The 25,021-nt window shown below is 48.1% G+C and overlaps 1 protein-coding gene across 10 annotated transcripts in view; it reads left to right on the top strand.

Moving 5' to 3' along the window:
* The window catches only part of LOC116949412 (monocarboxylate transporter 5-like), a 31,259-nt gene extending 15,132 nt beyond the window's left edge, over positions 1–16,127 (top strand). For 7 of the 10 annotated variants that reach the window (XM_076072033.1, XM_076072028.1, XM_076072029.1 and 4 more), the window contains 5 exons: positions 2,906–3,019; positions 3,333–3,494; positions 4,348–4,971; positions 5,289–5,500; positions 11,083–16,127. In XM_076072033.1, coding sequence (XP_075928148.1) covers positions 2,906–3,019; positions 3,333–3,494; positions 4,348–4,971; positions 5,289–5,500; positions 11,083–11,694 — 1,724 coding nt within the window. In that variant the 3' untranslated portion in view covers positions 11,695–16,127. Of the gene's footprint in view, positions 1–2,905; positions 3,020–3,332; positions 3,495–4,347; positions 4,972–5,288; positions 5,501–6,669; positions 6,764–11,082 lie in introns of all 10 variants that reach the window. The other 3 variants (XM_076072035.1, XM_032966705.2, XM_032966709.2) reach the window with 3 other exon arrangements.
* Positions 16,128–25,021: the final 8,894 nt, after the last annotated feature.

Raw genomic sequence — 25,021 nt, forward strand, 5'->3', positions numbered from 1 at the left:
CGTCTGACACTTAAACGGCAAACCTCTGCAACAAGCAGCGAATGTGCCACCGCTGTGCCACGTAACATTTTCTTTGGAGCAGGAGGACCCCTTGACTTCACTTCACTTGATGTTGAATGAAAAAAAAACTCATGTTCCTGGCCTCCCTTAGTCGTTAAAACATAAATCAAGCTACAACTGATGTAAATCGAAAGGTCATTGAAATATCATCTCATTGGCTCTGCCCAGCGAAATGGTTTGCATTTCATTTCGTGACTGAGACGTGCAGCATCAGCCACTGGCAGCCTCTCGCCCGCTGCTCTGTTTGCTCGAGCTGATGGCGTGCAGGTTATATGTATGCGAGGTTGTGCTTATGAGAGGTGGGTCTCCCTTGCAGGATGGTATTGCCATCTCATAGAGTGGTCACCTGGGTCTAAATGAAATCGAGCTGGAATCAAGTGAATTGATTGTCTGAAAAATTCAAGTGGACTTCTTTTTTTACGGTTGACTACTCGGGCTGCTTTATAAATAGCAGCCACCCCCACATCTTCACTTGTACATTCAGAAGTTCACCTCCTGAACCTCCCTTCGCTCCTCTCCTAAAGCTCATAACCTCTTCCAAATTGCCCATTCTCTTCCCTCCCCTCGCCCCTCCACTCCATCCCGTCCCTCACCTACAGCCCTTTCGTGATTCCTAAGTACCTCTCTATCGGTGTCACTCATTCCTCAGTCCTTGTAGCACGCCCCTGCCAACTACATCGTTCCATTGTGTCACCGTTTTGTGAGCAATGTCAAGTGCCTTGAGTGAAAGTGCTCTATATATACATATACAATTAGATTCGATCTTGCCTCCCAAATGCAGAGAGAAACTCTACAAGCCACACTGAAGATGCCAATGACATCGCAAAGTCACACCCATCACCTCCCGTTCAACAGCAGACGTGGAAGCAGAAGCGATTCTGTTTTGTCTCATCTCTTTCCTTGTTATCCGATTAGCCGAGTAAGCAAACCGATAATCGGTAAAAGTATTAAATTCCTTTAAAAAATAAAAAAATAATCGGATAGCCCCTCTCTAAAATAATGGCTATGTCTAAATAATCCGTCCTGGTGTACCCATGAGCCCTAATACTGACATGACCACTCGTGCCGACGCATTGCATACCCCTCCCAACGGGCGCGTCTGCGGTGTGGCCTGCATTGGTTGACTTTGAGATTCTGCCTTAAGTTGTGAGCCTGCGTTGTGACGCTTTCCCTCCACAACACCGGGGCCACTCGCTGTTTGGTGACCATCGCAACAGCGGCGGCGGCGGCGGCGTGCGGAGCGATTCCTTGCAGTGTGCGACTCCGGGAATTCTACGAACAAAGCACTCAAAATTTGGGGCCCCTCCAATTTCGAATGGTTGAATGGATTTTTTTCGTGCGTATGAAAGCGTCCTTTTGTTGCACGCGGCGGCGAGTGGCTGGGAGTACGTGCCGGAGCACGAAGCCGTGCAGCTCCACAGCCGGTTCTCATCTTGCTCGGGGGCCGTGCACGACGATGCCGCCAGTCTCCAAGTGAAACTCTCCGCACGTGTGTGCACGTGTGTGCACGTGTGTGCACGTGTGTGCACGTGTGTGCACGTGTGTGCACGTGTGTGCACGTGTGCGAGCTTCACGCACTGCGCCATGAACATGGCGACCCGAGTTCGATTCCCGCTCATGGCCAACACCAGTGACGAATATCTGAACCGGTCCCTGGGCCTCCCCGAGCTCGGCTCAGCCTCAAATGAGTACCTGGTGCGGTGTGTAAACATCGCCACTGGGGAGACAAAGGCGGTCGGGCGTGGTGCTGGCCACCGACCCGCTCGTCTTACGTGCCGGCCTTCATAGGTGCTCGCTACCAGCACTTGCCCCAACAGTCTGTTCAGGCTATACGGGGGAGATCTTTGTCTTTGTTTGTGGGCTTCGCGAGAGCCTCCGGGCTTACGCACACAGGTGCACAGAGTTTCGTTTGGAATGAGCGTTCTTTATCCCAGCCTCTCCAATCACAGCTCTCGCTATGCAGACAGGGCATTACATTCTGCACTGCAGCAGCCATGATCATCAACATCATCATGCATGTCACGATCTATCGACTGCCAGATGAAGGCCTTCCAATTCTGAGACTATTTATCACAGTGTTCAACATTTTTTGAGCTGTTTCTTTTTTTTACAAATTCAGGGGTCGGGTGGATCGCTCTGAGAGATCCACCAGTCCCGCTGCCCCCCCCCCCCCCCATCCATCACCTCCGATTAGCACGGTTGACTACGTACGGTGGGAAAGAAGTTCAACACACATGCATCACCTAGCTTTGGAGCTCCATTACTAATGCACGATTGGATGATATTTACCCCAACCCCATCATAGACTCCCAACGGAGTCAGATTTGGAAGGCGTTACGTGATAATAGCCACAGATTACCCCCCCCCCCCCCATGAGGACCATCCAATTTAACTGAATGCACGCCACCTACATTACAAATAAGAAGCTTGCCAAGTCCGAGAGTGATACTTCACCAGATTGTCTCCCAAGCTTCCCCCGAGTCTCTGGATTGTCGGCTTGGATCATTGCCACCGTGCGCCAGGCAACTGCTGCCCATCGCTCCGCTTCACGAAGACGGAACGCGTTACTTGGGGCATTTGGCGAGCCCCTGCGACGGTCCGCTTTGTCAGACGACAATGGCAATGCGGGGTCTGGTCGCCGCGTGTGCGTGAACATTCCTTCTGGGAATTGGCTCCACAAACACCACGGGGGGAAGGGTGCCACACAAATTCACCGCGCGGCGAAAGTGAGGCTGGAGGATTGGCCCGTTGCGTGCGTCGGGCGTCAGCGATGTATAGCAGCGGTGCCGTTTCGGGTCCGCTTCATCGTAAACGTTCGCCCGGAATCCTTGCCGACTCCTTGCAGACCGATGCCGTGGACGGCGTTGGCGGGGCTGTGACCCGACAGCCACTCGACCTGCTCCCTGCGGGGTGCTCAACGGCCCACTATGCAGCAGTCCGGGGGAGCGGCGGCGCGGAGGTTAGGGCACCCAGTTTAATTTCCCCACTCACGGACAGCGTCAGCGACGAATATCTGATGCGGTCCCAGAGCTCCCCAAGGTCGACTCAGCCTCAAATAGTAAGCATCAGCACTGAGGCGCGGTGCTGGCAACACCACCGCGTTGCGTTGCTTGCAGCGTTTGCCCCAACAATCTGTCAAGAGGCTTGGAACACGCGGAGACTTCTGACTTTGACGTTCTCTCACTCGGTGACCATTGACGAGTAGAGCGTCGGGGGACGGTGGCGGGCGGGCGAGCGGGCGAGTGATGCCTGGCCCCTGTGGTGCCGTGCAGGGCTGGGCTATGCGTTGCTGTACCAGTCGGGCACTGTGATGGTCGCCTGCTACTTCAAGCGGCGTCTCTCAACGGCGTACTCCATCGCGCGATCCGGCATGGGCCTCACCTTCGTGCTGGCGCCGTTCACACAGCTGCTGCTGGAAACCTACCACTGGAGGGGTGCGTGCATGTGTGTGTGTGTCTGTGTGTGTGTGTCTGTGTGTGTGTGTCTGTGTGTGTGTGTCTGTGTGTGTGTGTCTGTGTCTTTGTGTGTGTGTGTCTGTGTGTGTCTTTGTGTCTGCGTCTTTGTGTGTGTGTCTGTGTGTGTGTGTCTGTGTCTTTGTGTGTGTCTGCATCTTTGTGTGTGTATCTTTGTGTGTGTGTGTCTGTGTGTGTGTCTTTGTGTGTGTCTGCGTCTTTGTGTGTGTGTCTTTGTGTGTGTGTGCGGGGAGCGGTGGTGTAGCGGTTAGCGCTACGCTGCTGTGCTATGAACCTGGCGACCCGGGTTCGATTCCCGCTCATGGCCAACACGCAGTGACGATTATCTGAACCGGTCCCGGGCCTCCCCTAGGTCGACTCAGCCTCAAATGAGTACCTGGTGCGGTGTGTAAACATCGCCACTAGGGAGAAAAGGGTGACGAGTGTGGTGCTGGCCACCCACCCCCTCGTGTGCCGTGCCGGCCTTCATAGGGGCTCTCTAACAGCACTTGCCCCAACAGTCCGTTACAGGCTATTTGTCTTTGTATGTAGGTGCGTGCTTCTCATTTTGCCCAACTCGCAGCATCATTGGCTTGAGGCAGCAGAGTGTTCGATTTGATGACAAGAGATACCAATGCTTTTTGTAACGTAGACGTCTCATGGTTAAAAAGTGTGACACACGCAGCTTTGTCTCATCTATGTCCCGTGAGCAACGGTCACACAGAAGGCAGTGGGGTGGCTCCAAGGTGTGGCCCAGTGGGGAGCAGCAATCGCCCTCCCGCTGGGCCCCCATCGCACCATTTCCTTCGTTTTATTTCTCCCTGCCGCTGTCCAGGAGCTCTGTTGATTCTCGGAGGGGTCATGCTCAACCTCGTGCCCACGGGGATGCTGCTGCGGCCGTTGCTCCTCAAAGGCCCGCGGCCGAATACGGAGCCGGCGCACGCCGCCGCGGGCGTCCGCGACGCCGACGAAAACCCGGAGCCTCGCAGACCGCCCTCCTCGTCCAAGAGGGACGGGGAGGCCGCGGCTGCCGCGGCGGCGACGACGACGACGTCGACGACGACGAGCGTGGCGTCAAGGAGCCCTGAGACGGGCGGGCGCAGCGGCAGCGGCAGCGGCGGCCGGGACCCGGAGCACGAAGCGCACGCGGCCGCGGAGGCCCCCTTTCTCACGCGGGGAACACGCCGCAAGATGTTCTGCGGCGACGACGACGCCGCCGCCGCCGCCGGCGCCGGCGTCGTAGACCTCGACGAGCTCGGCCACGACGGCAGAGCGGCGGCGAGGGAGCGTCGGGGGCTGCTGGACTTCTCGCTGCTGTGCAACCCGCTGTTCGTCATCTACACGGGCAACGTGTTCTTCAGTCAGCTGGCGTACTTCATACCGTACTTCCACCTGGCCGCCAAGGCTCAGGACTTGGGCATCGAGCCGATGGATGTGTCCATCATCATTGCCGTCGCAGGTGGGCTGGCGCTCCACCTCGTTGTGTCTCGTTGCTGGGTGTGTGCGATATGACGGGGTGGAACGCGTGCCAGAGGCTGACAAGTGGGGAGACGGAGCAATGAAATGAGCTCGTGTGTAGGAGCTAAGGTGGATTGTCGTCGTGAGGGATGGGGACCGCTGGGACACTGAGGAGCCCCAAGGCAGTTTTCGTAAAATAAATTACTAAATGTGACATTTTTTTTTGTAATTTTAGTCCAAAGTCCTGGGTCTGATCGCATCCGTTCACTCGTCCTCCCCTTGCCACCCCCCCCCCCCCCCCATTAACTTGTTGTGCAGGCGCCACAGAGACGGTGGCCCAGCTGCTGTCGGGCTGGGTGGCCGACAAGAACTGGATGCGCAAGACTCACTACTACCGTGGCTTCCTGCTGCTGTGCTGCGCCACCAACTTGCTGTCTCCTCTTGCCACCACCTTCCCCGGCCTGCTCATTTACGCCATCTGCTTCGCCGCATTCTGCGGGGGCTACATGGCTCTCATTCTTCCCGTGCTGGTGGGATAGTCTTCCACCGTGTCATTTGCACTCCCCCTGACTGCGCGCTTTGTTCCCCAGGTTGTTTTTGACGGTGTTAGCGGCACGTGCCGGTAAACCCCGGTGCTTTGGGGGCATCTCGTATAGATTGCATAATGCGTACGTTTCGTATGGCTCTATGCGTGGCCGATCGTGCCAATCAGGGGTTGTTTCGTGCAGGCGATGGCGGCCTAGCGGTAGCGCTTTCGTCGCTCGTTCCGGAGGCTCGCGGGTCGAATCCGGCGGCCGCCCTGGTTAATGCTTGCGGTGTGTTACTCCCGCGAGTGTAAAGATTACGTGACGGCTGCGTCACTGCGGACGCCAAAGATACCCGTGACGTCGTTCGCAAGTGTAGGCCCGCCGTGTGTGTTGGCGGTCATGGTCCACGTTCGCCAGATTCGGACAAGTTACTCGCAAATTACTCTGGTGGGATTACGCGTAGCCATCCTTGCCGCCCCTACTGCAAAGACCTGGCGGGCACCTCCTGAAAACTGGTCGTGAAACTCAGTGAGGCGTTCGTGGATTCACAAGCGTAGCAATTATGATAATGTTACTATTTATTAAAACTATATTTTTTATTTTACCAGCTAAGGCCCACTTAGCTATGCAGCGACCTGGCCACAAATGATAGCTCAAGGAAGCGGGTTAACACGTGGACATTTATAGCAGCCAAATACTTTTGAAGGCATGATGATTCTAAATGTGGAGGGGAAAACTGGAGGACCTGGAGTAAAATCGACACGACCACGAGGAGAACATGCAAACTCCAAATATACCGGTGTCAGGGTCGGGATTGAACCCACGCTAATTTAGTTTTCTTCACTGGCCCCCACTCCCCATCACGTATCTCTGAAGCAGCCAACAGCACCTGTTTAGCAGGCCTCACTGCTTTTAATTCTAGACTGAAAACTAATTTCTTTAAAACTGCTTTTTGTGTTTAGTTTGTTTTCCTTCCCCCACACCTCCGATAAGCAGGTTGGCTACTGTACGGCGTAAAAGAAGTCCAACATATACACGTAGACCAATGGAGCTTCACGGCCTAGTGACGGGGCCTTCACAGGGGCTTGTGAGCTTTCGTCAATGAACTTGCAGTTGGATGTTGCTCCATTCTCGTAAACTGGCACCGCGACCGACTCCTGTCCATGTTGCAGGTGGGATTCATGGGCATGCAGAGGCTCCAGAGTGCCAACGGACTCGCCAACTTCTTTGTGGGCTTTGGCTGCTTGATTGGACCACCAGCGGCAGGTACAGCTCCATTTTATTAACGGACTCGGCTGGAGGCCCGTGCAACTCGGATTGCGCCGCATTGCTTTCCCGTCAGTCGCCCGAAAATCGTGCCAGGTGAAAGGACAGCGCAGCCGAGTGCAACGCCCTCATGTGTGGATGCTGCCGCAAAGGGATGGTGTGAGTTGAGGAAATGAGAAGAACACACCGATATTCAAAATACAAAGATTCCCCCCTATATAGCCTTAACATCTGTCGCGGAAAGTTCTGTTAGCGAACCGCTATGAAGTCCGGCACGGCACACGAGGTGGTGGGCGGTCAGCATCATGATCGGGCTGCCTTTGTCTCCATAGTGACGATGTTTACACGCTGCACCAGGTACTCATTTTTGAGGCTGTGTTGACCTAGGGGCGGTCCAGGATCGGTTCAAATAATCGCCACTGGTGGGAAACTGGGGGAATCAAACTCTGTTTGGTGGGTTCGTAGCGCAGCGCGCTAACCACTGCACCACCGCTCCCCACTTATTCACACTAATTTACACGCAAACATCCCAATGTAGCAGGACCCCCCCTGTAAAACAGTCTGCGGACTCAGTGAGGATTTCCTGTGCACGTGAGGAATTGCATCCACAGCTTTCTGCATAGTCACAAGACTTGCTCACACATTGTACGCCTATTGGATTGCGATTGCAAATAAAATAGATAACCGGCTAAATTGGATGCAACAACATGCATCTGAACCTTAACCTATGGCATGCCATCGTGTGGCAATTTCCCTTCGATTGCACCAAGCGTACCCGCCACGCTGTTCACGCGGCTTCAAAGGGCATCTCGCCTGGCACACTCACCGTGGTGACAACGGCGTTACTTGGCCGCGAATAGCGACTGTTGTAGTTTATCTCTGTGGCAGCCTTCCAGCTCCAACAGAGAAGCAATTAAGAAAACGAGCAGAGTGTAATTGCGGCTTCAATTCAGCGAGTTGGCAGAGTGCGGAGTGCAGGTGGTGCTTGAACCAATCAACGCCAATCTGTAAAACCCACAACACCTGGGTTTGTCCCATGACTTCTCAGCAACGAACCTTCATCACGTGTTAGGACATCAATCACAAGATTAAATTAGTTTGTGGGCTCTATCCTGCGTAAACAAAGGACGTCATTCACAGGATAATGCATCTTAATGGGCTCTCACCTGGTTAAATAAAGGACATCATTCACAACAGACAATTCGTCTGAATGGGATTCTCACCTGGTTAAATAAAGGGCGAATGTGCTGATTTCAGAGTGGTGATTATTGTTTGCTGTGTTCGTGTCGCGGTGGCACAAAATTCCACTTACAACTCTCACGGTCGGCCACGAGGGGGCACACGTTGGAGCGATTCAGGGTCCCAGATTCAAGCCAATAATCAAATATCATTTATTTGATGACAAAAAAATTGGCACGACCACGTGGCCGAGACAAAAAACAAATATGAATCACTAAGTACTTCATTATCATATCAGTGTACATGTAAACATGAATAAATAAGTCCCATAGCCTACAGAATCAATAGTTAATTAAACTGAGTTTAACAATGTGTCGTTTCATTGTTCAAAAGTGACTCTTAATCCTTTCCCATTCCAGTGACGTATAAGGACGTCATCAGTACACGTACGTCAACTAAATGGAATCTGAATACAAAAAAATACTTTATTGGTACCGAGGCTCCTACAAGGCCATGTGCGATGGCGTGTGCGGCGGTCGTGTCACTACAGTTCTCTGTGGTGAGTGTAATGTCTTTAAAAACAGCGGCGCTATGCCTGTCTAAATTAAATTAACGCTAACCGCTTGCACGTTCGGAGATTCGGTGGTGAATGGGACGTCTCGGAACGGGAAAGGGTTAAGCTCATGATACGTTCAGAGGATGATATCACGCGGATACGTCTGTCTCGGCGATCACTGAAATGTTAACCATGCACCAGCCGACAATATTGTCGCGCTTAGATCTCAGTAAAGCCACGTAGATAGAAAAATAATACAACTATCACGACGTTTCGATCGCAACACAAGCAATCGTCTTCAGGTGAGAGCCTCTTTCTTCACATGAGTGACGGTGCGTCACTAATCTCTGTTGATTGCACTCAACCAGCGATGGAAAGTCCACACATGACAGGGTTAGGGTTGTCGGGGGGAGGCAGTCGCTCCAAAAGACAACCAATAGTTTTGGTCGAGGAGAAAATGTGAGGCAGTCCAGCCAAGTTATTATTTTTCCCCTGCAGGTGGCGATCTATATCCATAATGATGAAAAAAACAATAGGGCTTTTCCCCTTTCCGGCAATAATACCGGTGATACGATATTCAAACACCAAATTGACACCTATTGCTAGGCATGCATCAAGTCTGTATTAACCATACACGCTTGTGGTGAAACATGCATGCAAATAAACATGCGTTTGATAATAACGTATCCATTGTCTATGGAACTGATTGGACTACACCAGAGGCAGACTCCTTGATCGCCTCGTCTCACCAGTGTGAAACCAGAGACAGCGAAATGGCAAACACCACAAAGGCATTGCAAATATCAAAGCCTCCTCAATAGCTCGGTTTGAACCTTTTATTTTTTCATGATTTTAATACCGGAAAAAAGGGTCCCAAAAATATACAGAACCCATATTGTTGACTTTATTGACTAGTATACACTCTGCAACCTTCCACACTGATAGATATGCCATACGTGCTTTGAGATAACTTATAAATACATCGTACGTTATAATTATTCGTAGTAACTCACCTTCTTTGGTGGCATTGCCTTGACATGGTGAAGAAGCTGCAATGCCTTGGCAGATCTGAGGTGTTCAGAGAGAGGTGAGACAAACTCACAGCACGCATTTTGAATCATTTACCAAAATAGTGACATACAGATATCCTCGACAGAAAACCAGTAGAGAGCCCATTGACAACAGAAGTCTCAATAGCATAGGACATTCGGATCAAAGTACAAAATACAGACAAAACTAAGTAAAATGAAAAGTATGACTAAACAAGTAATCTATGCCACAGCGTCAATACAATACATTCGATAAACATATTCCTCGAAGATACTGGTGGTAAGATGCTAAAGTTGAGGGCGCTTTGTTCCTCTCACACAGCTTAAAGGCCGTGATCTGAACGTGGCTCTTTCACTCCAGCGCTGTCCTACCAGACAGTCTCGTCCCTTCACCTGATGAAGGCCGCTTGTGTTGTGGCCGAAACGTCGTGAGAATATTATTGTGTTATTTTATTTTATCAATTTATTATTTTATTCTCATTCTACGTGACTTTACCGAAAGAACCAAAGAAGAAGATCAACTCCGTCAGAACGTTAACAGGCCGATGCGCACACCTCCTTAACAAATGGACATTTAAAGAGAAGCCAAGGTAGTGTGACTGTGGCCATGCAACCCAAACTACGGACCATATCGTGAACCACGGGAGTCTCCGCTCCTTCAACGGAGGAGGAGGAGGAATAACAACACGACTCGACCGCTCTCTCCTGAAGCCCTCTCGTCGTGGCCAGCAGGCCTCGCGACATTGTCATTTAGCTCACTGAACACATTGCCATCATCATACGCAAGAATAGAAAACTCTCGATACGATGTACAGTTCTCAGCCCTTTGACAGACAATCGAGTGCTGGATGAAGGCCTCCCCATGTATGCATGTACGATTCACTCCCTCGTTTCCACTCGCCGTTGACTACTGCGACTCTTCTTCTCGGCCTTCCAGCCTACGTCCTCGCTCCTCTCCAACGACAGATACAAAATGCCTCGTCCATCGCCAACTCCATTGGCTCCCTATCGGTATGTCTGTTTAAATGTCTCACCCTAGTCTATAAATGCCTCCATGTATGTTGGACTTCTTTCGCACCGTACGTAGCCAACCATGTTATTCGGAGGTGCAGGGGAAGCTTAGCTTAGCTTACTCCTCTTCGCTCCCTGTGGAGCATAAGGCCGCAACAAGCCCACGCCATGCCAGACGGTCTTTAGCAAACTAAACAGAAAACGCAGTTCTAAAGAATTTAGTTTTCAATCTCCATTTAAAAGTGCATAGCACCAATGGTTTCCTGATATCAAAAGGAAGAGCGCTCCAGACGCTCTTCCTTTTGTTCGATGGCTAGCCACAAGCCACTTTGAGGTCGACCGGAGTTCGCCAGATGCTTTATGCTCCTCGACGAGATCGGCAAGGTATCGTTCATTTGTGTCAAGCGCTTTGTGTGTCACGAGTTGCGACCTCGTAATGCCGCGTCAGCCATCGACTTTGCCAGTCGCCCTTGACCGCGTGCGTGCGTGCGTGCGTGTCGTGTGACCCATTCCCCCAACCGAAGGCTTCCTCTACGATCAGACCAAGAACTACGACTACTCGTTCATGCTGGCCGGGGCCTGCTACCTGCTCGCCTTCCTCGTGCTGCTGTGCGAGCTGCTGGTGCCGTGCTGCGGTGGCGGTGGAGACGGCACGGGCGAGACCGTGGCGCCGGCGGTGGTGCCACGCGCTGCCCGCCGGTGGGCCGGCTGGCCGAGGGCCCGCGTGGTGCCGTGCGGGAACGGCCCCGGCGGGGTGTGAGCCGCGGAGAGACGAGCCCCGGCCGAGCCGGTCTCACGTTGCGTTCTGGTTCTGCGTTCACAGAGGGCTCACATGGCTCTGCGAGAGATCCACACTGATTCTTCTTCTTCTCCTCGTGAGATGGCGCCGCGAGGAGCACTATCGTAAACGTGACTTGTCACACGCAGGACAGTGCACCGTTATTTTATATTCATCGAGCGCCTTAGCTCAAGGAGCTTTACATAGTTTAAAAGCGGTTACAAAGCCCCAGTGGTTTGGATGTCAAGGGCAGTGCGAGGGCCGAGGAATGAGTGGCCGTAACAGAGGGCACGAGGGGGGTCACGAAAGGGCTATGGGGGAGGGACGGGATGGAGTGGAGGGGCGAGAGGGAGTGTGACGGCTGATTGGGATGTGCGCGTCCTGACGTGGAAAGCGTTCACCGAACGTGATGAAACGACGTCCATGTGTCTGCACTGTCCCCGTTCCGTGCACTGACGTCCCGTGGCTGTAATCATTGTCGGGGAGACCTCAGCATCTCGGTCGTCCACCACTCGTTCACATTTTTGCTACAGCATTGATATCCGTCGCAAGTACATTATTTTAACCTTGGAAACATGTAGGAGGCGCTGGGAGCCAGATCTGGCGAGTCTGCGTTATCTCGAGGTTGTATCAAATGTTTCGTTAACACACAGTTACTCATTGCACTGGCTTGGTAGCGGTGGCGTAGTGGTTAGCTCAATAAACTATGATCTCGGTTACCTGCTTTCCATTCGTGTGTCTACACAATATCAGCGATAGATGCGAATTGGCCCATTCCTGGGCACCTGCTCATTTAGCCCCATATGAAATGAATATCCGTGGCGGTCATCAGCAGCGGGAATTAAAAGGCCGGGCGTGGGTTCTGTCAACACACCACTCCTTTGCTGGCTTTTCTTGTTGCTTGTTAACATATTAACTTGTTCCAATCTTTGATGACGCTAAACTATAGAAGTCTGCTTCAGTCATTTATATAAAAGTGTCCTAAGCCAATAACATCCGAGTCTCGACCGTGACCTCCTGGTGGTGATTCGTTGCTGCTCCAAATGGCTTCAAAGTGCACCTAGCCTGGCACAAGCGCCGTGGTGATGGCACTTCCACGGAGCGTTTAAATGTCAAGTGTTGTGCGTTATTGTCGCACTGAAGAAAAAATGTTGCACCTCACCGTTCAAGGTGACTCCCATCCCCAGGTTCCCAACCTGTGTCCCATGCACCACAGGTTTAAGTTGATTGCGTTTAACGAGGTGAGACCTCAACAGGATAGGAGACCCTCATTTGCAACGTGTGACCTGAGGTCACAAAGACGACAAATGCAAAACAAATACAATAAAGTACAGCGATGAAGGAAAGAGAAACCCTGTGAGAAATATAATATAATTGCACAAACCTTAATCGACGTCAAAGTGATACATTCCCCGTCACGTCAGATAATGTTGACACTGATCATAGTGCAATTGCAGTTATGTTATGGAAACGTTGAAACAATGTATTGTCCTAACAGTAAGCAGGCAAGAATATATGTCAAACGTTGGTTTGCAAGGCTGAAATGATCCGTGGATTTGTTGCAGATCGTACTTTATTTTACCAAAGCGCCATACTAGTATTTTTCTCCCCAATGCACACATATTTAGTTTAGTCAATAAGAGGCAAGTCAATCGTTCAAAGACGTGATTTTATACACGTGTGTCTTTTAAAATACAAATCTCACTGTAAAGTCTACGAACATGGACACACTATACTGTATAACAAAAGGGTTTTAATTATGACCGCGCAATGGTGACCAAATATAATGGCTATTTCCTGTTGCCTGCTTAAAGAGTAAACGTTATGCCATGACATTCCAGCCACCGTTTTGTTCATTTGTTTATGGCTGTTTGATAACATCTTGACAATGGTATATGTTTACATTCACTCACAATATCGTGTATGCCCCCATCTAACCTTTATAAAATTCGATATTATGTTTGGAGACCTTTTCAAATGTCTTGCCTCTAAAAACAATTACATATTTCCATGTAATACTTTTTGAAAAAGTTATAAAAGCATGTTAGCTTCAAAGCTTGTGCCAAGGTGATGTTGTTTATGGATGTTTGCGTTTGAATAATTACATTTCAATACAATACTCATCTCCACCTGCCTCATTATTGTAGGAAATTATCATTTTCAACCTTGTTCTATCCACTGCTAAATGAAGCTCTGTCCATGCTGGTCTTGTCTACAGACTGGGTGATTTATGTCTTGATCCCACATGACACCCGATGTATATATTGTAATGATACTTGCATGTTTACATATAAAATATGTACGTTACTCTAGGGCGGTACTTATTTTGCAAAACACATTGTATGATCTGGAATGTTTCCCGCTGTTGAATTATGCATAATCGTAAAATGTTATCCTAATTATAGGATGTTTAGGAGCTGCTGCAGAACTCCTTATAGAAGAAAGGACCACCCTTAATCCATATACTGTATATACCCGATTGCAATTTCAGTTGACAGACCAGAGATAAATGAAGACGGGCATGCAGGAAGGTAAAGCAGGCACAGACGTGTGTGGATAGGGTGGAAAAATAGGTTTCAGGCCCGGTTCTTTGTACAAAAGCTATTAAAGTGAAAATGGCAAAATACACGTGTATGGGATGTTGCCTTGTGGCGTGATGGCGAGCACACCGGACCTGTAACCCCGTGTGTTGCCCGATTCGATTCCCAGTGATTCTGAAACCATCCCCACAGTCCAAGCGGCAGTACAAAAGTGGGCACGCCAGCCCAGGTCGCGAGTGGCGGCCTCAAGTTTTGTGTAGCTTCCCACCATAACCAGGATGTCTCCACAGCGTGGAAGAGTCCAGGGGCAGGCCAAAATACCCACCCAGAAGGCCTCTCCGAGAGCTCCACCACCAGATGGGCGCCCTTCTGTCAGCATTGGCATGAAAAATCAAGCTGAACAGCCCAAATCATGGGCTTGTCCCACGTGTAAAATTCACCTGGCCTTGCCTGTGATGATAATCCTCACGTGTTCCTGGGTTAATCCCTCACCGCTGCCCGAATTAACCAATGCATTGTGAACCCCTGTGTTGTATTCGTGAAGCCCGTTTGTGAAATTAGCTCATTGCCCGATGCGAGCAATGCCCCCACCACCACCCACCACCACACGAGTCTATAAACAGGCCACAACATTGCTGTGTTCTTGCTGCATTATCTTAATCTGACCAGATTCTCCCAGGATTGTAGATGTAAGTCTTCACGGGGGCATTAAAAGTTGTTTACGGTTTCATAATAATGAGCAACTTGAGACATTGTATGCACATGTAAGCCTCCCTTCTTGTGATAATAGGTTTTTCCCCTTTTGTCTGGCAACAAAACAGCTGTGTTAAGATGTTAAAACACCAAACTGAAACCTTTTACAAGGAATCATGTTTGCATTAACCACAACGTTTGTGGTCAGGATGCAAACAAAAAACATGCTCTGATAATATATGCATTAAATTTCGATTTAAAGCTTTCGTGATTGCAAGGATTCATCTTCTTGGTTCTTTTGGTAAAGTCACGTAGAATGAGAATAAAACAATAAAACAAAATAAGACAATAAAATTCTCATGACGTTTCGGCCACAACACAAGTAGCCTTCTTCAGGTGAAGGAACAGAACTGTCGGGACGACAGCGCTTCATTCTACGTGAGTTTACCGAAAGAACCAAGATAATATATGCATTGACCTTGAAACTGATTGGCCCATAGCAGAGACAGCTTCCTTTTGAGCCTCGTCTCAAACGGTGTTAGACCAGAGAACGTCAAAAGATTCTAGAAGATGTCGGGCCTTATAAGCCCTCACCTCCTGGGTCCTGCAGAGGGCTTGGAGGGATTCAATTCTAACCTGTGAAGCCTAACATAAGGTATGCAATAGTAAATTGTAGACTACTCGAAGTAAGAAATGAATGGACAATAACTTAAAGGAATTTTTATTTTATTTCCAAAACAACGTATTCACTATTCTTAATGCTGTAACAAGTTGGAAAACAATCCCCTTGTGCCATAAACTCATCGGCCAAGGGTGCTAAGTGTAAGTGCAGCACTATACATGACATTTTTACGAGACAGTTGTTTTTTTAACCTTTTCTTCCTCTGCTTCATTGAAACTCCCTGACGTTCAAGCACGTGGAACAGTAGAAGCATCGCTCATCAAAAATGTCCCGTTGAAAGATGGGCCCGAAAATTAAGATGCTGTGAATCGTTGACACGGTGACCTGATATAGACATCGTAATTGTGTCGGAAAATCTGACTGTCGTAAACCGGATGTAATGTTTCCCAACCTTTAAATCAAATGTGCCTGTCGCCTGATGAAGCTGGTTGTAATTACTGGCGAAACGTCGTACCCGGATTGTAAATGTTGTGGGTTTACTCTCCAACACAACCCGTGTGCTGAACTGGTAACGAATTGGTAAGTTCTGTTTATGTGACAAACCTTACTGGATTATGGACTTTTAATCAACATTTTACTGACAGAAAAATACAAAAAAATCAAGACTTCATTGAATATTAATGTTTCACAATTTTACACGCACAAAAATAGACTTAAAAACATACGGACAGACAAACAGACAGACAAACTCATACTTGCTCAATGATAGTACTTGTGATAATGATTTTCCTGGTGATATGTCGCGGTTGTAATGCAACTCAGAGGTGGCATCCCAGCTCTTGCGATGTCATCTTATCTCACAGCATGGCATTCATAACAAAACCGTTTAAAATCACAGGCTTGTTGTTACATTATAAAGGAATCAATCCGTGCAAATATGTGTCCGTGCATTTGTTTGTTACAGATACTATATAATATATTGTTTTATCAATAACAATGCCAAAGCAATACAAACCCTACTTAGAGCAAAAAAACCCCTGAAAATCAATTTGCTTTGAATGTAATAGCCTACAGGATGTGCTACGCTGCCACGTTCGCATGTTTATATATTCCAATAAAACGAAATGCGAACATCACTCGGTGATTCAATGGAATGGCACAACGAGGCTCGGTGGACAGGATTCCTTTGTTACAAGAGGTGAATTACGGTGCGAAATAAAAAAAATATAATGTCAATGACTTCGGTGAAAGCGCAGACTTCCATCTGCACTTTTATTTAGCTCGTTATTTGTCCAGGTATTGGGACATGCCGTATAAACAAGCGTCAGTGCTGCACACAACGAAATTGCAAGTTGGTGAATGCATCAGCCTGGTGTCAAGAACGCAGCCTTGCCTCTGAAGCTATTGCGAAAGAGTGATTTATTATTCTTTCCAAATGCAAAAAGTCGCAAGTGTCACGCTGCCCCAGAGAGCACGTGAATGTATCCATGTGCGTGGATGCAAGCGGTAGTGTCGTGGTTGGCCGCGCTGCGCTACGAACCCGGCCACCCAGGTTCGATTTCCGCTCACGGCTAACACCGGTGACGATTATCTGAACCGGTCCTAGGCCTCCCCCTCGGTCCGATCTGAGCTCTATCTTCTTCACGTCATTGTGCGGAACCCGCCTTGCTTCGAGTCATCAAGCAGCGTCTTCATGTTTGTATTCGTTGGCGTCTTTCCCAACATCCATCCTTCCAAGCATTCTCTCTCCCTGCATCAAGGTCTCACCTCAAAGAATGTGCCCGCATCCCCATGTGTCGGTCTGTTCTAAATTAAGACTTCTCTACGGTGCAATATATACAATGATGAGTGGAATAAACGTTAAAGGTTGGTGACTGGGGCCACATATCTGCTGATGAAGTCAGTTTCACAAAATATCGCTTGTTTGTCTGTATTTGCATTTGTGATGCCGTGCTCAGCTTCCAAAATGGGAAAGCGTGTTAAGTGTACTCCATTAGCTCTGCACTTAACAACACCGATGCCTTGGTGTCATGATGTGTCGTTCCGTGACTCTGTCGTGTATATCCATACAAAGGGGAGCGGTGGCGCAGTGGTTAGCGCGCTGGGCTACGATCACGATAACCCTAATTCGATTCCCGCTCACGGCCAACATCAGTGACGATATGCATGCAAGTTGCCAGAAAGGTAAAAAATATTCTTATTTTTATAAATTTTTATACTGACAAAAAGGTCTCATAGATGTGCACGCCGGTGATTCCCTTTGCCCATGTGTCCGTGTGTTCGGCGTTGTTCACGCACCACCACCTCCTCCTCCTCCTCTGCTGCCCCTTGCTCGCGACGCGCGCCTCTCCGTTGTTTTTCTTCGCCAAGCAGCCCCCCCCCACTCCCCCATCCATCCACGCCATCTCCCTCCGTCGCCCCCCCTCCCCCCCAAAAAAAAAATCTCGACACCCCCCCCACCCTCCTCCTCCTCCTCGACGTGCCGGGTCTTTTGTTAATCCCGCAGCGGCGGTGACAGCTGTCGGATTAGAACGCCGCACTGCCGGGTGAGCACAATGCGGGAAAGCTGGGGGCAATGGTTCGATCGAGCGACCCCCATCATCGGGTTCAGCGAAGCTTTGCCAAACCGCCCTTTGGCTTCTTTGCAAGGACCCTCCCACCTCCCACCCGCCCAAAAAAGAACACCTGGATGCTAAGTGACCACAACAACAACAACAAAAGCCACGGTAGGTTTGTCTTCAACAATGAATCAATGTTGGGAGAGGTGGCGTGGCAGAGCGGTGACGCCAACATGCGAGCAGTTAGAATAGCCGCACGTGTTGTGGCGTCAACGCATCATAATGCAACGTTACACCCCATGTCGATCCACCGCTGGATGGTGCTGGTGTCTCACATTGCTTACGTACAAAGTGTTAATGATAGAATTTGGTGCAAAATGTATGTGAAGCGCACGCACCACGCACCGCACATACTCACCGCAACTAACATTTAACTTGTTGGTTCGCCGCTCGTTGCAGCGGTTCGCGGTTCGAATGCGGCGGCCGCCCTGGTTAATACCGCGGGTGTATTAACTGTACGAAAATTCTCACTGTCAGTTTCACAGTGAAAGTTGAAGATTCCATGACGTCATTTGCACGAGCAACCCATTGTGTGCCGGTCTCATGGCCCAACTGCAAATGACTGATTTGGAATATATATTGATCATAACCACCCCCCCCCTCCCTAACTTGGTTAGGACCTTAATGAAAAAGAGTCATGAGAATGAAACGTTCTTGGGTAACCAAGCGTAATCGTAAGAATAATTCACACAATGCCCCTTCTTCATAGCAGAATCAGAATATTTATTTGTATTGGAGGAATACGGTGAGCTATATAACTATTTTTCAGAGATGTCCAGTAGTTTCACAGATATCAGTGGAACTCTGGCTACGAACTCCAAACCATTGAACATATAATTTCGCACTGCCCAAAACATAAACGTTAAGACTGCGTACTTATTCTGCAATTCACCAACTTTGGGGCAAAGCAGTTGAATGGCTAAATCACTTACATATGCCCTATGAGGCTATGAAAAGAGTGATTGTAGAGAGAGAGAGAGATTGGCATTTTGTGACGATTGTATTTGGAAAAATAATTTTCATATCGTCGAGCCTGGACAAAAGACATGCGATTTAGGAATATTGGATATTTGATCGTTTGCTGCCTAGTAGACAGATACATAAAACTGTTCTTATATCACCGATTGCAACTTTAAATGTGAACTGTCTTCAAGTTTCTCATAACGTTCAAAGGTATCCTGAAAATGCTTTGTTCAACAAAATACATTCTGGCCATCTTCCTTCTCTGCTTTGAAGTCGGCATAACTCCCAAATCACTCACCTGCCAACGTGCTTTTTTTTCTCTTTTGAGATATTATTAATAGATACGGTGCCAATGTTTGCTTAAGTCTGTGTACATCTCTGCCAAGAGTTCCATAAGTTGTGTTTACATTTGTGGTTAATGAGCTTGTTTAGCTGCTGTACAGTATTTTGGTTTGGCTTGTAATTTCCATTGTCCCACCCGAGACGTAGATATTTTTTACAATTCCAATGCTTTTTGAAGCTCTAATAACACAAAATATGTAGTGGTAATCCACATATCCTCTAGAGGGGCTCTCTAGATCTCCCAATATTGGCGGCCCTTCCACCTGCCAGTGGCATGAGCACCTTTACCTTTAATAATGTAAAGGCAGGAAAGTTGGCAGTTGTAGCCAAGTCCTCATCATATTCGTACATTGTATGCTACAACACAAAGTGTCAAATGTATATAATCGTTTGTATTTTTTTCCCCACTTTCATTCCAATTTTTGCCATAGGTGTCATAATAAGGGAGAACAATCATAGGGGGGAGTGCAGTACCACGTGCTAGAGAATGGTCTGTGTAAAAGATATATCACAGTACTATTTCTAAAATACCTGGAAAGTGATGTATATCCAGACACTAATGAGTGTACTTTTCCACAGCGGGAATTTAACCAAAATTAACTAAAGCAAACGAATTAAATTTGGTGATTTTTGTGCAGTAATTTCTGACCATGCTGAGACCATCAACTCGCTACACTTGGGAATCCGGCTTAGTCGCAAGGGGCTGAACCCTGGATTTAAACCTGGATTTAAACCCGAGGTTATCTGCAGGGCCGATTTGGTGGTCTGACCTCTAAACCACCCGGCCACCTAATTTTTTATTTACATTTGCACGTCCAGTTAGGGTTTGAAGCTCACAGTAATGTGTGTTAATACATTGCAGGTGACGTTACCATCTCATGACGTGTCCAAGTACATTGATTTCAAAAGTAAAAAAAAAACTTTTTTTTCACCTTTGCAAATGAAGCGATTTGGGGATAGCTCTTCATCTGCGACGGTTGAAGTGCGAGACGTGTAGACACACTGGCTAATTAGAGTCGCAGGGAGCGACTGACATTACTGAACCAGTACTCATCACAAGGTGACACACTGAAGCTGCCACAACCAACCAAAATTGAATGAAGCTTGCGTGTACAAAACATGCCTACGTTTTCTTGTGTTCTCTTAAACCGGCAATTCAGGAATGACACGTTAAAATATATTTTCTGCTGGTAAACCCAAGTGTATACACAATACAGACAGCCCATACTATTTATAGGACATAGCCCTTTAAAAACAAATATTTACTTTCCAAAGCCAGATAAGATGGTAGATTATTGCATAACAGCGTGGCTCTGTTTATTGTTTTCACTAAGGGAAGGCTCTTTGCCTGAAGCCACAGTTGGCCCACTTTAGCTGCAGTTGGGTCAGTGGCTGCTGCCATCTGGAACCCTGTTGTGTGCACACTTTTTGTTAGCGTCTACCCTCTCATCACCGTCATTTTGGTTTCTCCCAATTGTATAACACGGCGCCCTGCCTATGGCGCATAATACTGGGCCAGGTGCTATACATTGAGACCGAACCATTCCACAAGAATCGGGGACTTTGGCGACGGGCTTTTGCAAAAATAAAAAATGCTGAAGATTCCAAAAAATATTTAGTAAAGTACATACCGTACTTTGTTCATGTAGCTATTTATTTGTTACTACATAATATCTTGGCATGAACATATACATGTATTGGGAGTTTTGAGTGCCTATAATTTGCATTACAGTCATTGCCATCATCTACCCATGAACTGCAAAGGCCATGGAGGAGCCAGCGATGCCTCAGATGTCAACTCTCTCCACTCTGGCCTCTTCTTCAGAGTCTTTGCCAGGTGTTGTGCCGGCGATGCCAGTCTATGCGATCACTCCCATACGGTTTTCTTCTTCTTCAGTTTGGTCGAGTCATCGCCATGCCGGCAGCAGCCAGGATGGCATGGGTTTTTTTTACCCAATGAAGATATATTTCAATAATCATTGGAACACATTATTCAGTGCATAAGATGCCAGTCATCACTTCTGTTTATAGCGCAAAAGGCTGCCGTTAATGTCATGTGTAATGTTTGATAATGCTAAGAGCAGTTCATATTTATATAAGTGAAAAAGTTGAGTTGCAATGATGTTATTGACGTCATGAAAATATTTATGAATACATATCGCGTATTGATATGGCAGTATAATGCGTGTGTGTATATATACAAGACTTTGGGTTTATAAAATAACCTAAACCATATACTCTTTGGTTCTATTCGGTAAAGTCACGTAGGTAAAAAATAAAACAACGTGACTTTACCGAATAGAACCAAAGAGTATGGATCCTTGCAGTCACGAAAGCTTCAAATCTAGAACTAAACCATATACTTATGTTATGTTACTGGCTATGTAAACACACATGCACAGTAAGTGTATAAATGGTATCATCATACATGTACTGTACGTGTAATTACATATATCTAAGACATCTACATATATGTACCATATACGTTCATGCCATCTACACATATGTGAACGCGGGGTTGTACATGTCGTGTAAGCTCAACCTATACATAGAGAGAGAGTCAAGAGACTCGTGCAATTTCAAGCACGCGAAATGTGCAGATTAAAAATAGACCAAAGCATTATTTTCTGTTACTGAAACGAACGAAAGCTGCACATGTCCACGGACGTTTAGAACCCAGAATAACGGGGAGAGGAGGCCGCGGTGGGGGGGGGGACATTGCGACAGATGTACACTGGAGAAATGCCTCCCCCCGCCCCCCAAGGGAGCCTTATAGAGACGTCGTATGAAAGCAACGGTCGGGGAGCCTAGGGATCAACATTAGTATTCCACCTGCAACCTGACACGGCATTTACAAGAATAAGAGGAAGGGGGACGGGGAGGAGCCTGTTTACTCTCGAGTGGCACAGTTGCCCTCCTGCCATAGCTGGTGCACGCGAATGGACGCCTAAATAACGTCGCCGATATCGCGTAGAGGCTGGAAACACTTTTATAAAACACTGACTTGTAAATTGCATACTTTATTATTAACTCTATATTCAATGGCTTCTTGCCCACAGCCATGCTGCTATTTAAACTTGCGTATGAGCCAAAAACAAATGCGAAAAGTGCATTATAATGAGCCACAACTTCTAAAATACACTCTACACTGCAGAAGAACTAATAACTACGACGCTATAACCCATGATTTATTGTCCCATGATGCATATTATCCACAGGAGCTATAGGGGTTGACAAAAAAACCTCAATTTAAACACTTTCCTATTCCTATTGGGGATTGGAGGAGGCATTGTCACAGCGATGCACCACTCCGCTCCTCCTGTCGCAATCATCTCGCTCAACCGGGTGCTAGGAGATGTTAACTACCTCGCCTGGTCTACATGAGGTCGTGGGTTCGATCCAGACCCTGACGCCTGCTGTATATTTGGCGTTGGCATGTCTCTCTCTCCCCGTGGTCGCGTGGATTTTTCTCCGGGTTCTCACTCCACATTTAGCAACGTGCGTTTAGAGTATTTTGGCTGCTCTAAATTTCCACGTGATAAGCCACTTCGCTGAGCAATCATTTGTGACAGCCTGAAAAAATTAGAGCTATATAGCTCAGTGAGCCTTACCTGGTAAAACACATATATGTTTAGTTTTCATAGTTTACGCCGTAGTTTAATGCAATATTTTTGTTGTTGATGTACGAGTCTCCACCCACATCGGCCACGATCCAGAATGCATTGCGGTCGATCCACGAGTGGCCCCGATGTTGGGGTCAACGTGCAGCCAATGCGAACGCGAGACGACTGCCTCGTGTTAATGTGTGCGCCACGGGGGGGGGAGGGTTGGACACCGAAAGGGACTCTTCACGCTCGATGGGTCGCATGGTCGCCGTGGCACGGAGTGAGTGCACCACTCATTGCGATGCGGGAATTAAGTGGATGCGTGCTCGACATGTGCCGAGAATGAGTCCGTTTTGTTGTGAGCCGTGACTCATAATTTTTTTTTAAGAAATGCAACCTCCAGGTTTGGATGTGGCCATGAATGGTCGTTATAGCTTTGTGCGTAAACATCGTGCGCATCTACGCAAGGCGTTTATTCACGGTTTGTTTTCCTAGTTCTCCTCGTTCAGCAAACACTGCAGTGTTTAATAACCGTCTCATTCCCAAATGGCTCTGTATTCGAATGCACAATCATTCACAGAATGAAAACGCATGCTGTTGTTTTGACAAGATCTCGAATTGTGAGCTTAAGCACAGAAAATATTCTGAAAGGAATCATTATCCTGAAATAACTACGACTACTTCGGTGTCCCTGTCAGAACTAATAATTTTTCTCAATGGGCACTCACCTGGTTATCTTAACCATATTAATTTACCCTTCTCTGTCATTCCATCCCCCACTCCATGTAGATCGTGAAGGGTGTTTGACAATACTTCACCTGATTACGAGGCATTACGTAGAACATACAATTCAGATTGAGTTTTAGTTTTAAATCAAGTCGGTGTCTCCTTGCTAAAATGGGTGATCAGGTGGTGGTCATCCCTACAGGTAGCTCTGAGTCAGTGGTGGACATTCCACATGCCCTTGGCGAGAGCCAGTCCTGCTCTGTACGGTGATCGCTGTTGATGTCCCCCCAAAAAAAACACATTAGTCAAATTGTTGACCTGGCCAAGCGGGATGACAACAGGGTAAGTCGAAGCCCACTGGCATTTTGAAGTTGAATCCTTCCATTGTGAGCGGAGCACTCTCGGCACATTGCCACCGGCCAGATGAAGAACGCGAATGGAATGTGTGGGATGAGCGTACTTAGTACACTAAATACGCTTCGTAGAGACCCACACAAATACAACGCATTTCATTGTCTTACTTGTACGTTGCCCATGCCTGTGATTGATGCACATGCTCTTGTTGGTGATCAGACGGACTTGCATGGTGACCGCCAGCACATACCAGGTGTTGTTGGTGTGTGGACTGCGCTGTTCCCCAGAGGTGGCAGCGCAGCCAGTGGGTTCAGTCTCCACATCGTCCAACGAATGGGAGCTGTGGCTTAAATCTACCTGTGTGGAGATTAAGAGTCTCAAACTCACGTACGCACCTCCGATTAGCACGGTTGGCCCACGTACAGTGTGAAGGAAGTTCAACATACATACGTATGTGTGGGTTTTCTCTGGACACTGTGACTGTTCCTCCCGTATGCCAAACATTCATAAATTGAAGTGGTCCAACATCAGATTGCAGGACCCTCCTAAAAACACTCCCGAATCTCGGTGAGACCTGGGAATATGTCGTGTAGAGGAGTGGCAACATGTTACAGCACGACGTCAAGGCTTGATATCTAGTCAAGGACTTAGAGAGATGCCTCGCGAATCACCAGACATTTCATTGAGTTCTCGAGCCAACTGGCCATGATTTGGCAGGGACGTGACCAACTTTTCACCCAGACAAACATCGAGCGCAGACGGGACGTGCAGTCGCTTATCACTCGAACTACCAACAAATGTTTCCGGGGAATGAGTAACAGTGGACGGATCTCCCATTGTTTGAAGCTCTTCACCACATTCGCCCTGCGGAGAGGGGCCTTGGGTCTCCATTTGTGCATAAGCTATTCACGCGGCTTCATTTCTCACTCGATAGTATCCAGCCATGCTGCGAGGCTGGCTAGAAGTAGGTATCACCATCGTAAGGCACTAACTACTACTGCTAGGGTACAAGGTACGCCTGTCCATAATCCAACACAGGATTATTAGTGAGATGGATGTGGTGTGTCAAACCACACCTATCTCAACCAAATAAAGCGAGATGGTGGATGCGGCACGCCAAGCTAATTATTGGAATAGCGTTCCAGACTGGGCGTTCGCGACATCTGTGCGATGTTCTGGTGCTGTTCACGACCCTCAACCGATCTTGCCAGGAGGCTGCACT

The sequence above is a fragment of the Petromyzon marinus genome, chromosome 36 (assembly GCF_048934315.1).
Source record: "Petromyzon marinus isolate PM22_M1 ecotype Great Lakes invasive population chromosome 36, UKy_Petmar_22M1.pri1.0, whole genome shotgun sequence".
Lineage (NCBI taxonomy): Eukaryota > Metazoa > Chordata > Hyperoartia > Petromyzontiformes > Petromyzontidae > Petromyzon > Petromyzon marinus.